Genomic DNA, 13,083 nt, shown 5'->3' with positions numbered 1-13,083 from the left:
CCTGGAGGCGCAAAGCTTTTGAAAAGTCACGCTGACAAACTTTGCCTCGCCGGATAAACTAGGTCACTAACGCATTGTTCGCTGGTGTTTTTAATAAAAGCAATCATGAATACCGTTGCAAGAATATTCCGTTTTCTTCTGCAACGATTTGATCCATTTTATTATATTTTTTATATATGATTATATATTTTTTTCTTCAAATCTTCTATTTGATCCATTTTATATTTTGAGCATTTCATTTTAAAGTTCCAAGAGTGCCATCATCTTCAAGTGAAGGGTCACGGTAGGGAAAAAGGTGCAAATGAAATGTCTCATCCCCGGTTTGTTTATAATGTGTCTGTTGTCATGGTTTCTGTCAGTGTGCTCGCCCCTCCCCTCCATGATTAGTTTGATTCTTCTCACCTGCCTCTTGTTACCTGTGGCGTATATAAGTCCTGTCCGCCCAGCCCTCACGCCCCGGGCGTCTAATCATTGTTGTCTTGATGTCTTTTTGGTTCCTGATGTCGGAATGTTGTCGTATTTATGTCTTTTTGGTTCCTAATGTCGGAATGTTGTCGTCTTCATGTCATTTTGGTTGCTGTCCTTTTCAAGTCTGTTTCGGTTAGTCAGTCAGTCATGTTTATGGTTTTGCTAAGTCATGTCAGTTTGCCGACTCTGTCTTTTGACCCTGGTCCAATAAACCCTGGTCCAAGCTGCACTTGGTCGCCCTGCTCCATTCCTTCCGTCACAATAACAAATTAAAATTGAGAGTGAGAGCGGCAAGCAGAAGGTCGAAAGAGGAGCCGCGGGTCGCCGACGGCTGCTAAAGGGCGTCGGTCACCCGCGCCCGCTCGATGGCTGGCTCGCTCACCTGGCGTTCCAAACTGGATGCAGTTCTCCAGGGTGCGAACAAAGCCGGGATCACTCAGCTTAATGATTGCCAGGTTGTTGGCCTTCTCCATGTTTTTGATCCATTTGTTGGCCTGGCCCTGCGGATCGATCATCAGAGGCCACCGCCTGGCGTTACTGCGCATACACACAAAATGCTAACACACTGAACACCAAAACAAACACAAATTAGCTAGATGGAGAACGGCCTCACGAGATGATGATGCCGTTATCGATGGAGAAGCCGTCCGTCGGCAGCCCGGCGATGGTCCAGGCCCGAATTTTGACTTGCTCCCCCAGAGAAGTCATCAGCGTCATGCCGGGTGAGGAAGGGATCTCTTTAGCCTTGCATTGACTTGACCATTCCTCGATTTGCTCCTGGACGACAACACGTAGACAACAGCTTGAAGATTTGTTGAAGTATAGATCAGACCAAGTGTGCTCGTCGTTACTGTCGTCAGGAGGAAACACAAAGTCGCCATAAAGTGAAAATAGAATGGTCTTAAAGGGGGGGCGGTGGCAGGCTCACTGGCTGCGTCCACCTGCCTGTCTGAAGCTGGAGGTGAAGGCCCCCAGGTAGGCCACGATGCCCGCCGAGATGAGAATGTCCCCGGTCAAGTTGTTGTAGAGTTTGCCCAGAATGAAGGCCATTTCGTTCCAGCGCGTCTTCTCGCCGCCCAGGCCGCCGATCAGTTGCGTGGCGCGCTCCAGTTTCTTTTTGCACAGATCCACCTGGAGGAAAACAAATCAAGGAATCAAACCAGCGTGAGCTATTTGCTCCCTTGCCATGGAAATAAGGCGGCACCTGATCCTCCAGTTCAATTTTCTTCTTTTTGTTGGCATCCAGAATCTGACTGAGATTGAAGACTTGGTCTTGCACTTCTCTGAGGGCGGCTTGCTTCTTCTGCAGGGCCGCCATGGCCACCTCCAGCTCCCCCTCGGCCTGGGCCAACTTCAGCTTCTTGGGAGCCACCACCTTGGCCACGCTGCGCGACACATCTCAAGCATTAAGCGGCCAATAATAATCGGAACAATCAAAAAAAGAAAGCATAAAACGGCAGTTCCCAGATACCGGCGGGTTTCCTGAAGCCACTTTGTTGACGTACCCGTCATACTTTTCCATGGCGCAGACCCACTTGCAGAGGCCCTCGGCGGCGGTGGACGCCGTGCGAATCTTCTCGGGGACAAAGTCCGGGTTGCTGGTGTACCTGTCTCGGATGACGGCCATGATGTTGACGGGGATGTTGTCCCTGTCGAAGTCACGCAAGCTCTGCAGGAACTTGAGGTCACCCAAGAGTTTTTTGGCAGGACCCCAGTAGTCTTCCACTTTTTTGCCGCTAGCGGGGTCGGTGACACGGTCACACTTGATCTTTTTCAGAATGCAGATAGCCTCCATAACCAGCTTGACGCCGCTGGGCGGGCTTTTCATGGACTTGACCAAAGTGATGTCCTGAAGACAAAGACGTCGTGTCACATTTTGCCTTGGATGGAAAAAGACAAACCTTGAAGGTCATAGCTCATCCTTCATTTGACCCAATGGTGTATTTGATGCAGAATTTGAAATAAAAATCCAAGGATGTTTATGTTTGTAAACCAACCCATTAATCAACAAATGTTTCTTTTCCAATTCAAGTGTCATTTGCCGGCTCGCTCACATTCTGCGTGAGCGTATCCAGCGCCGACAGCGCCGCCTCCAGGATGGGCATGGCCACGGCCAGCTCGGCCTCGCACTCGTCCTTGATGGCTTTGGCGGCCATGGCCTGCTCGTTGGTCACGGCCTCGTCCATCTTAACGACGGCCTCCGTTTCGGCCGCCTCTGCCGACTCGCGCTCCACCTGCACCACCATCTCGTCCACCTTCTTGCACGTCTCGATCAACTGCGGCTGCAGCGCCTCCAGCTCCACCTGCATGGTGGCCACCTGGGACGACGCCGACTCCAATTTCTCCAGGCCCACCACGTAGCGACTTTTCTGCATCATCACTTCCCTGGACACGGCCGCTAAATGTCAAAAGGGCCTTCTGGGATATGCTGACAGATTTGCGTTCTTACTCTCGTTTAGCCTTCAGCAAAGTCTTGAAGGTGGAGATGAGCTCCAGGTAGGAGGTGGGGGTGACGTAGTTGTGACGCTGCAGCTCGTCCAGGAAGCGAGTGGACATTTGGATGGTGGTGGTGTGGAAGGTCTTGCACATGTCGATGCAGCCCCCCCGGTGCTCGTCCGACATCTCAACGTCCTCCAGGAAGCGGCAGGCCACCGCCTGCAGAGCGTCCTCGGGCCACGTCTGGATGCGTCAAAAATGTGTCAGACAAAAGAAGTGCATAGCATTGGAGCTCCGTCCGCCATACCTGGAACCAGTTAATGGTGCAGCAGTTGATGAGGGCCGGGAAGCGGCGCAGCCTGTTCCTGAAGGCGTCCCCGATGGGACTCATGGCCAAAACAATGTGCATCTGCGAGCGGCAGCGCTCCACAAACATATTGAAGAGGGCCAAGTTGCTGCCGTCCGTCTGCTTGTCGCGTTCGCGCTGGCGGTCCAGCACTCGCATCTTCTCAATCACTTCTTGCTTCTCGTCGACCGCAAACAGGTTGGGCACCTGGGAACGCGACATGCAGTCGGCAAAGGAAATCCCAACTGGACCGACGTGACGCCAAGCTTACCTCGCCCGTGTTCAGCATGTTACCGATGTCCTCCAGAAAGGACTCCATTTTGATCTGAGTGTCGGTGAAGAGGAAGACGCCGTGAGCCTCGCCTGACGTGGACCTGGTCATGATCAGTTTCAGGTCGTCGTGCCACTCCACCATGCCGTAGGTCTTGGAGATCTCCACCTGGAAGAGCTCGGCCTCGGCCATGTGCGCCGCCAGGCGCGTCAGGGACTGGCGGCCGCTGCCGCCCACGCCCACCAGCAGGGCGTGTCCGCTGGGCTGCTTGAGGATGCGGGAGATGCGGGAGACGTGCTCGATGGCGAAGCGGAACAGCACCAGATTCATGGGCGCCTTGCTGACGGTGTTGTACTCGTCCAGGTGGGACTCCACCACTTGGCGGAGCGCGTCCAGGTCCAGCACCTCGCGGTAGCTGCGGTCGTCGCCCTTGGGGTCGTGGAAGTCGCAGAACATCAGGCTGCGCAGGTCGTCCTCCGTCACCACGCCGTCCTGGTCCTGGTCCAGATTCTGGAAGAGCTGATGGAAGCTGACTTCCATGTGCTCTTTAAACACCTCGCACAGGTGGCCCACGAGCCACGAGCGATCCGAGTCTTGGACCAAACGATCGTAGTTCACCCTCAAGACCTGAAGGAGGATGCAGGATGTGGCGCTTTGCAAAAACCACTCGGTCTCGGTCTTCTGTTTTGTTCTTACCTCGTGCACCCAGAGTCGTTTGATGCTGGACGGATCCTCTGCGGTTTCGGGGCGAGACAAACAGATTCCCTGGATGACGCGGGAAATGTCACGAAGGTTGAACAAGTAGTGGGACTTTTGGGGGGTGGGCAGGAGGTTTTTGGTGGCTTCCTTGTACACGGATATGGTGCCTTTCACAATCTGGGTGGTCAGGGACGCAAATGGCTTGGGGAAAGAAAACCTAAAAAAAGGGGAAAAAAATGGTATCTTCACCATGGGATGTGATTTTGTAACTGCGTGCTTACCGGATGGTAAAATGCCAGTGTATGATCCTGGAGAATATGGTATACATGGTCTTCTCGTCAAAATCGTTAATGGTGAGCATGTTGAAGTGGCGCAGGTAGCGCGGCGTCACCGGGTTTCGCCCTCCGCCTGAAGAACAAGTCGACAATCAGCAGGCGTTCAATATTTGGCCAACGTGGTCTCCTCCTCCTGGATCTCACAACTCACCGGGCGGGCCCATGGCACACATGACCTGAATGTCCACCAGCTTAATCATGGCGCAGTCCTTCAGGTCGTACCAGTTCCAGTGGTCCAGCCACTGGCGCAGCAGTTCCACGGGAGGCTGGGCGCCGTACACTTCCCTGGCAGGCATGTTCACGTCGTCCACAAATACCACCTGATCCATTTGGACAAGTCACTCAATAATATAAATGCTTGACCCGCACTTTCGAGCGCTAGCTACCATTTTCTGCCCCACGGGAGGACCGAAGATGCCTTTGCGCCGCTTGTCCAGCTTGGACATGATAATACCCTGAGTCTGAGCAGCGGTGGTCTGGGCTGAGAAGTTGATAAACAACGGGTTGTAGACCTCCTTGTCCACATGATTCAGAAGAAAGTCCTGGAGAAAAAGTTTGAAATGTCGGGGTGGAAAAGGTTACACGGGAGCATTGGATAGCACGAGAACTTACGGTGATGTAAACACTCTTGCCGGTCCCGGTGGGACCGATGAAAATGGTGGGCTTCTGGTTGGTGACCAGGAGCTTCATGAGCGCCGTGTAGCGCACCGTGTTCTCCGTGGGTACGATGATCTCGTTGAACTGCATGTCCTTGGAGAGTGGGGGGGCGCTCTTCAGCTCCTCCGTCCAAGACTCCCATCTACCCGGGCCCTGAGGGAGTTTGGGGAAGTTCACTTCATTCACCAATCCTGGTAATGTGTTCAGTAAACTTTGTTTTCTTCACTTAGAATTTTAACCAGTGCACAAAAAAATGAAAATGAAACAAAAAAAAAGGATTCTTGCTATGCTATTTTCTTCTTTGCTTTGATGATCAAACATGTAGCTCGGCACATTGAACAGCGGGTGGTGTGCTAAGAAAGTGAAAGAGCAGCAGCGGCGGCGGCAGCAGCGGCGGCGGCAGCAGCGGCGGCGGCAGCAGCGGCGGCGGCAGCAGCGGCGGCGGCAGCGCAACCTCTTTGATGAAGCGGTACTGGTAGATGGTGTCCTCGGTAGGCAGCGGCACCGTCAGCTGCTTGGCGGGCGCCCCCACCGTGGTCAGGATGGCGTGGGACGAGCGCGTCTCTTCGCTAAGCGGCCCGCTCAGTATCTCCCTGACCATGTGATCGAATTTGGCGCGGCCCACGTCGTTGCAGCTGGCGCCCACCGACCACACCAGACAGAAGACAAAGATGCCCTGGGTGACAATGACGACGTCATGAATTCATTTTTTTTTTACATATGGGTGCTACATACAAAGCCATTTGGTAGATTTGTCTGTCAAAGGAAACCCACAAAAAAAGTCTCAAGAACTTAAAGCAAAAATGTGATGTCAATTATTAGAACTTTTTACATGGTGAGAAAGAAAGAAAAAAAAAAGCATCTAATGTCTTCTGGAAGTAATCCCCCATTGGGAATAAAAGGCAGCCAAGCGTTACCTTCCTGTTTAAAACCTTGAAATAAATGAGCAAACAATAGACTACAAAATTACCTTCCAAAGTGCTAGAAAACAGTCAAAGTTGACTTTCCTGGCTCAAACGACAGTACGGAGGAGAAGCGCTACGCAGTCATTAAAAGCTACGACCAGCGGAGACATCTTTGTTGTGAGGAGGGAAAAGAACAGCAGGAATTCTGCGGGAATTGCAAATGACTTTTGAGACCCGTGTTGGTTCCTGCTGTTCAAAGGTTGATTAATTGAACGCTTCTAATGACAATGACCGTCTGGGGAGTGCGGGAGAGAATCTTTTTACACTGACATGCTTGCTCCACGGGGGGCATCAGCAGAGGTTGAAAGACATAAGAGTTTGGAAAAAAAAAATTTCTCTAATTGTGCATCCCACAGAGAGTGGAAGAAAGGGATCATTTCCAAAATAGTAACTCAAAGTGCGCCTGGACTGACAATGAATACAATGCGTTAAACAAAAAAAAAAACGGTTTCTTTCCAAAAAAAATGAATCTCTTTTTCTGACACCTTGCTAAAAAAAAAAGAAAAAACACCAGTTTCTAAAAAATGTGCGAAAAAGGCGTTTTGAAAAACTTGTACAAACCTCCAACCATGAGCAGACGTCCTGGTCATTGATGCGCTTCATCACGTTGGCGTCGTGAAACTCGTCCATCATGCAGTCCATCAGATTCATCAGAGACTTGACCAGGTTGCTGTCGGAGGTGGGCGACAGCTCCTGCGAGAATGGAAACCAAAGAGCTTGGCGTTTCATTTCACCGTGGCACGTCCCCCATTTACCGCACCGTTGTGGCTTTGCGGATGAGCTCCAGGCAGGCGGGCAGCACGCGCTCGAAAAGGCCTCCGATGAGTTCTTTGTGGGCCGCCGTGACGGTGGCGGGCAGCACGTTGAACCAGGACAACATGAGAGGCTGCCAGCCCAGCATGTGCGGCTCCATGTAGATCATTCCGCAGCGGGACACCTACAAAAACAATTTGAGGGGCAAATATACAAAAAAGCCCGCACGCTATTTGCGACTCACAGTCGCCGGAGACGCCACTTCCAGGTCCATGGGTTCGAAGATCAGGCTCATCTGGGGGGACATCTGAATGATCTCGCCGCTCATCAGACACAGCTTCTTGTTGTCGTCCAACACCGTGTTCATGTTCTCGATCCACACGGCATCCACGGGCCCGTCAAAAATGAGCCATTTTCTGTCGGGGGTCTGGAAGAGGTGTCGGCAACCATTACGAAGAGAACGTCACGCAAACACATCCTTTAATGCCAAGGTGACTAAGTTGAGAAGTTCCCAGGGACCAAATGTTCCGAAGGTACCAAATGTACCCGATGTACGGCCGGGCTAATCACCTTCTTTTCCATTCTTTGAAGGTCACAAAAGAAAAGAAAGTGAAGCTAGGACAGCCGCGTTTCATTAAGCCCCAAACGAACTTAACGCAAGTTAGCGGATAAATTGACTTGATTTGTCATCGGAGAGCAGGACGAAATGAAGTGTTTTGTCAGACGGCCGCCGGCTCCGACCGGGCCCGGCGCGGGGGCGAAACACAATAAGATTCTGCAGCGACATCACAATCCAAAGCATCAGTCAGAGCAGCCGTCAGAGGCGTGAGCACACAAGGCCAGAGAAATAGATGATATAGAAGAAGCGTCTGACCTGGGAGGAAGCAAAGTTTCTGTAGCTGACGGCCAGGATGCCATCGGACCACTCGTGGGAAACTGGATCGAACTGACCGTACAGCTGTCCCATGGTGATGGATTTGGGATTGATAACGGTGATCTGCACTTCGTTTTCATCCATCAGGCCCTGGACTCAAAAACAGATCAAAAGTGGCACTAAAGGTTGGATCCCATGCATAAAAAAAAACATCTTCTGCACCTTGTTCAATCCAATTGATTTCATACGGGCCACAAAAGTCATTTGAATTTCTGACATTTTGTGGTTGCGCGGCACGGAGGAAGACGGTGATAAATGCGGCTTTGCTTGCCGTTCCATCAGCGGGCCTTGGCGCGTCACCTCGCCGGCCGGCCGTGTCAACGCGACTCGTCGGCCGGGCCGGATTGATGACGACGGCAAAAAGCACGGCACTGACAAATTGGATGGACGTATTTACCAGGTGTATTGAGCTCAAAGCAATTTGATTTGATTTTGGGAGAGCGAGCGAGCGAGCAAGCAAGCGTTGAGGCTTTTCCTGATAAAAACGCAATCAAAAACTACTTGTTGGCAGAGTCTTTGACAAATTGGCCCGCTTACGGCAGCCCAATAGATGAGTCCGACCCTGAGGACGAGAAAGGAAAAGCAACCCAGTGAGCGGTAAAGGAATTGACAGCGGCTATTGATCAACACTTTGTGACATTTCAAGAAGAAAAGGCAGGAAGGAAGAAAGTCCACCTCACTTGTCCTCCTCCCTCCACTGACTTGTAGAAATCAGTAGTCAGCCATTTGTTGAAAAGCTCTAAAACCAATGTGCCCACCTTGACGCAGACGTCGCGAAGAGCCGCCGAGAGGACGCGGTAGGCGCAGGTCTTGCCTCCGAAGGGTTCGCCCACCAGCATGAAGCCGTGCCTGACGATCATCATCTCAAACACTTGCAGGATCTTCTCGATGAAAAAGTCGGTCACTTGCAGGTTCATGATTTGGCAGTTTTCCTTGACGGCGTCCAACAAAGTGCTGTAGTCTCGCTTGGGGAGCGTGACGCCGGGGAAAAGGTCCGACGTGATGCCCTGAAAGGAAAAAAAAATAAAAAAATGGAGCAGCACGATGGAACGAAGGTCACGGGAAGCAGCAAACACATTTTTGTATTGCTACGCACCCCAAACAGTTGCAGGTCCTGCGCCAGAAACTTTGGCAGATTGACATCAATGATGGATCTTAGAAGCAAAGTGTCTTCGTTCTCGTCCGGAAAAGCAAGCTGCGCTCCAACAAAGACAAATACTATCAGTGGCAATGTTTTGCAATAAGCTCCACTCGTGTTAGCATTAAGGCTGCTCGCTTGTTTTATGTGGATCCGTCTTTGTTGCACCGCTCAATTCAGGGGGCACTGGATCGTCATAAGAAGTTTCCCCTATTCCAGCATGCCTACCTTGAGGTTTCCCGCGGCGGTCAGCACCGACTTGACGGCCCTCATTCCGTAGTCGTAGTGATGTTGCATGGAAAGCTGCTCCGAGCACAGGCGATAGGTGGCCACGATCTTTACCGAGAGGGGTCGCGCCGTCACGAAGCCGCACGAGTACAGCACGATCTCGGCGATCAAGGCATAGTCCGGCACCATCATGGCCACCGTCCGGAACAGCGCCTGGGGAGACGCTCAAGCTTAAAAACTTCAACTTTTTTTCCTGATGACAAGAACAGTTTGTAGTTCAACACACGGGATACCTTGAGGTTGTCCGGAAGCTCGGATCGTCCGGCGTAACCGGGGTTCATGGTGATGAAGACGGCGCAAGACGGGTCAAGGGACAGCTCGGTTCCTTCGAACATCAGCAGCTTAGCGTGGGCGGCGATCCCTAAAACATTTTGGTGTCAAGATGGAAATGTGCAACGAGTGAAGCGCTGCCTGACACTTTGAAGAAAGTATTCACAGCACGTCACCTGGAGGAACTTTGAGAAATGTTATTTTTGAATGAACAAAGACAAGTAAGGAACCTCTCTGAATGGTGAGGATCTGCTGAGCCACCACGGAGAGCACTTCCAGGTCGATTCTGTTAAACTCGTCAAAGCAGGCCCAGGCTCCACAAGACAACAGGCCCTGGCGCACAAATGCTGTCACTGTGCTTTTCTGAAATTCCTTTTTTTTTTATAGTTTCAGACTCGAGAGGTGCGGAGATGCAACTCCCAATGTCAGACGGCGGTTCTCACTTTGAAGAATTTTCCCAGGGCGAGATAGTCGAGTCCGTCGGAGCAGTTGAAGACCACGCACTGCTTGGCTACGGCCTTGGCCAAGTCTTTGGTGGTTTCTGTTTTTCCCGTGCCGGCCGGGCCCTCCGGGGCTCCGCCCAAATGGAGATGGAGAGCACCGAACAAGGTGCTGACAAAGTGAATTGATTTATTGCGCAATCGTCTCTTCTGCACAGGCGAGGCGAAGCGGCGTTACCGGTAACAGCGGTCAGTCAGCGGGGTAATGACCAGGCGCAAGGTGTTGCCCAGATACTCGTAACCGTACGGCAGACCCGCGTTGATCATCTTGGTCTGCAGGTCATTTTCCTGCACAGCACAGAAGGGCTCGGCCCAATCTTTCCAATTTGAAAAGAAAAGCGCTTCCGTACCAGCCAGTAGTAGCGCAGCTGGCTCTGCCACAAAAAGTCGTGCTCGTCGCTGATCCCCTTTTGCACCAGCAAGGCCAGCACGTCGCGGGCGTGCACGTCCAGCACCACCAGAGCGCCCAGAGTGACCCGGTTCTGTTTGGACAGCTTGCCCCTCACCAGCGTCACGATGTCGTCGATCTGACGGTTATTTTGAGCTAGGTAGGCGTCCAAAGCCTGACGGGAAATCACGCCAAATGGAAACGTCAGTCAATAAAACATCCGCGGCTTCCAAAGCCGAGAACGTGGCGCCAGGGCACAATAGAGAGAATTTCAGCAGAGTCCGCTAAGCGTTCAAGCGCTTACAAAAGGAGAAATTGTCTTGATCTCCCGCAGCTCGCCCACAAAGAAATCTCCAATTTGGACGCTTGTTTATTGACGACGGCTAATCGGGGCCATAAAAACAGACGTTATCCCATGTTGTGCGTTTGACTGAGCGAAGTCCTTCTTTCATCGGCGACGCCAATTGCGCCACCGGCCATTCTTCATAACCACGATTGATTGCGTGCATCCATTTTGTGCCGCGATGAAAGCAAAGTCAATGCGCTTTCACCTTCTGTCCTGATTTGATGGCGTCGTGGATATCCTTTGTCCAGTAGACTTGCGAGACGCACAGAACCGCCTGGCCGGGCCACGCGCGCACCCAGTCGATGCGCAGGGCTTTGGGGTACGCCTCGATGGCTTCGCCGACCACCTGCGTCGGAAAGTGGCTTAGCGGGTGAAGCTAATCAGAGCGGTCACCAAAAGGTCACCTTATGCAGGGAAGCGGTCATGTCGTTCTCCAGCTCCAGGAGCCATTTTTCCACCTGGCCGCGGGCGTTGGGGGTGCAAATAATGTCGACCAGCTCGACTTCTTCGCCCTCGCTGCTCTTCATGTGAGTGATGTCGAGGTCTTCGGTGAAGGTCACGCGGGCGATGCCCTCAAAACACTTTTTGAGGAAAGGCTGCACCCTGGAGATGAAGATTTTGAGGCCGGAGCCGTTTGGGGGCAGAGTCGCCTCGTCGGGTCTACCTGGTGGGGTCTTTGGTCTCGGAGAGAATTTCCAGCAGTTCCTCGTTGGACAGGAAGAAAAAGCGAGGGAAGTAGAGCCGCTTCTTCTCCAGGTAGTTGTTGAGCCCTTTGAGGATCATCTCCAGATGCTCGTTGGACTTCTTTTGCCTGTCCAGCATCTGACTGATTTGGATCACCGCCAACACGTGCTTGTCCTGCCGAGTGGGAACAAACACATTTCAGGCTCCCGCAAAATGAAACGTGTGAAGTGCCGCCTCCGTGAGTGAAAATTCCATTTTGTGCGACTTTTCAACCTTTTCATCCGAGAAACGTGTCACCGACTTCTCGTTAATTAAGACTCGCGGGAGTTGTTTTAATTTGTGCGAAAATATTTGCCGCACAAAGAAAGTAATCAAGTGAGCGGAAGAGAAAGCGTTTCCTTCATTTGCTGAGGCGGCCGTGTGACAAATCCAAGAGCAGATGCGCGCATTTGTGGCCGCGCTCCCTCGGTGGCCTCATTTTCTTTGCCATAACGGCGCCCCTTCCAGACAAAATCTATAATTTCCATTTAACGCTCGCGCCTGAAATTGATGCGTCTGCTTTCAGGTTGCTCGAGCGCATTGTTTGTAAACTTTGCGAGGCCTCTTTGGCGTTGGACATCTCAAGCCGCCAAAAAGTAGTTGTCCTCTTTTTTTTTTTGTATTGCAATGTTTGCCCATTTGCCTGGACTTAACGTCTCGTGTTGGCCTTACAACGGAAACTGCACGTTGTAAGATTTGTGGTCTGCGAGCGCTAAAACGCACGCGATGCTAACGAGGCACCGCCGCGACAACTTTGAGCGTTTTGTATTTGTCTTTTTGCTAAAGCACCGCATAGCAAATTGAAAGTAATAATAGCCTTTTTTCTCCATGAAGCGCTTTAGCCGTAACAATGCGGCAATGAGAGGCTGACTGCCATATTGTTTGCTAAAAGACTGATGGGGCTCTCTCAATGACACCCCAGAAAGACGCACAATGAAATTGGCCGGCCGCCCTATCGGCTGAGGGCATTTTCTCTCCGCTCCCCCCATTGAGAGCATCTGCATATGACATCAAAACGCCATTATGGTGGATAATGCTTGTATTAGAGCACTGTTAGCACTTTGCTTTCTGCTGACTAAACGCATAAAAAAAAGAAGCCTTCCGCTATTGTCCCCGGCAACAAGATTTGACTCAATCTGTGATTGTCAGGCGGCCAGAGTAGATCAAACCGTACGACCTGTTGGCACCCAATCGGTTCTGCTTTAGCCCAATCCATTGTCGCCGCCCTCCGCCTTGTTTAAGATGTGTTGGAAGCATTCAGAGAATTTCCATTTTGATTGCAGAGGCATACTGACAATTATGGAATGTGGAGGGGGGGGGGGGTAATTTAGTATTTACCGCAGCGACTTGCTTCATGGTGTCCTTCCAGGTTTTGTCCACGTTGGTGAAGCGACGTCCCTCTTCGGGCATCTGAGCCATGATGTCGGGCGAGCTGAAGATGGGCTCTAGGTAAAGCCACGTGGACTGAACCTTCAGCCACTCGTCCAGGATCTCCTGGAGAAGCAGCAAGGTGCCCTCCCAATCGCTGCAAGTGCGACACAAGCTTCAGGCCTCCGCTTCGCCATC

The 13,083-nt window shown here is 51.8% G+C and overlaps 1 protein-coding gene across 4 annotated transcripts in view; it reads right to left on the bottom strand.

Annotated features, from left to right (window-relative positions):
- dnah7 (dynein, axonemal, heavy chain 7) overlaps nucleotides 1-13,083 on the bottom strand; it is a 28,843-nt gene that overhangs the window by 10,153 nt on the left and 5,607 nt on the right. For all 4 annotated transcript variants that reach the window (XM_085919909.1, XM_085919911.1, XM_085919910.1 and 1 more), the window contains 31 exons: nucleotides 12,856-13,042; nucleotides 11,459-11,652; nucleotides 11,199-11,397; nucleotides 11,000-11,140; nucleotides 10,411-10,623; nucleotides 10,239-10,348; nucleotides 10,004-10,172; nucleotides 9,791-9,893; nucleotides 9,524-9,651; nucleotides 9,231-9,443; nucleotides 8,961-9,059; nucleotides 8,623-8,871; nucleotides 7,805-7,954; nucleotides 7,175-7,357; nucleotides 6,938-7,114; nucleotides 6,739-6,870; nucleotides 5,667-5,888; nucleotides 5,168-5,365; nucleotides 4,942-5,097; nucleotides 4,707-4,875; nucleotides 4,502-4,628; nucleotides 4,218-4,437; nucleotides 3,522-4,148; nucleotides 3,212-3,457; nucleotides 2,918-3,147; nucleotides 2,523-2,853; nucleotides 1,974-2,317; nucleotides 1,673-1,853; nucleotides 1,414-1,599; nucleotides 1,082-1,245; nucleotides 851-1,005 (listed from right to left, as the gene is read on the bottom strand). In XM_085919909.1, the coding sequence (XP_085776035.1) occupies nucleotides 851-1,005; nucleotides 1,082-1,245; nucleotides 1,414-1,599; nucleotides 1,673-1,853; nucleotides 1,974-2,317; nucleotides 2,523-2,853; nucleotides 2,918-3,147; nucleotides 3,212-3,457; nucleotides 3,522-4,148; nucleotides 4,218-4,437; nucleotides 4,502-4,628; nucleotides 4,707-4,875; nucleotides 4,942-5,097; nucleotides 5,168-5,365; nucleotides 5,667-5,888; nucleotides 6,739-6,870; nucleotides 6,938-7,114; nucleotides 7,175-7,357; nucleotides 7,805-7,954; nucleotides 8,623-8,871; nucleotides 8,961-9,059; nucleotides 9,231-9,443; nucleotides 9,524-9,651; nucleotides 9,791-9,893; nucleotides 10,004-10,172; nucleotides 10,239-10,348; nucleotides 10,411-10,623; nucleotides 11,000-11,140; nucleotides 11,199-11,397; nucleotides 11,459-11,652; nucleotides 12,856-13,042 (6,203 nt within the window). The remainder of the gene's footprint in view (nucleotides 1-850; nucleotides 1,006-1,081; nucleotides 1,246-1,413; nucleotides 1,600-1,672; nucleotides 1,854-1,973; nucleotides 2,318-2,522; nucleotides 2,854-2,917; nucleotides 3,148-3,211; nucleotides 3,458-3,521; nucleotides 4,149-4,217; nucleotides 4,438-4,501; nucleotides 4,629-4,706; nucleotides 4,876-4,941; nucleotides 5,098-5,167; nucleotides 5,366-5,666; nucleotides 5,889-6,738; nucleotides 6,871-6,937; nucleotides 7,115-7,174; nucleotides 7,358-7,804; nucleotides 7,955-8,622; nucleotides 8,872-8,960; nucleotides 9,060-9,230; nucleotides 9,444-9,523; nucleotides 9,652-9,790; nucleotides 9,894-10,003; nucleotides 10,173-10,238; nucleotides 10,349-10,410; nucleotides 10,624-10,999; nucleotides 11,141-11,198; nucleotides 11,398-11,458; nucleotides 11,653-12,855; nucleotides 13,043-13,083) is intronic.

Source organism: Syngnathus leptorhynchus, chromosome 9, assembly GCF_054491065.1.
Source record: "Syngnathus leptorhynchus isolate UIUO chromosome 9, UIUO_Slep, whole genome shotgun sequence".
Taxonomy (NCBI): domain Eukaryota; kingdom Metazoa; phylum Chordata; class Actinopteri; order Syngnathiformes; family Syngnathidae; genus Syngnathus; species Syngnathus leptorhynchus.
Note: the sequence above shows the minus strand (reverse complement) of the source record. Positions and strands in the feature narration are given on the sequence as shown.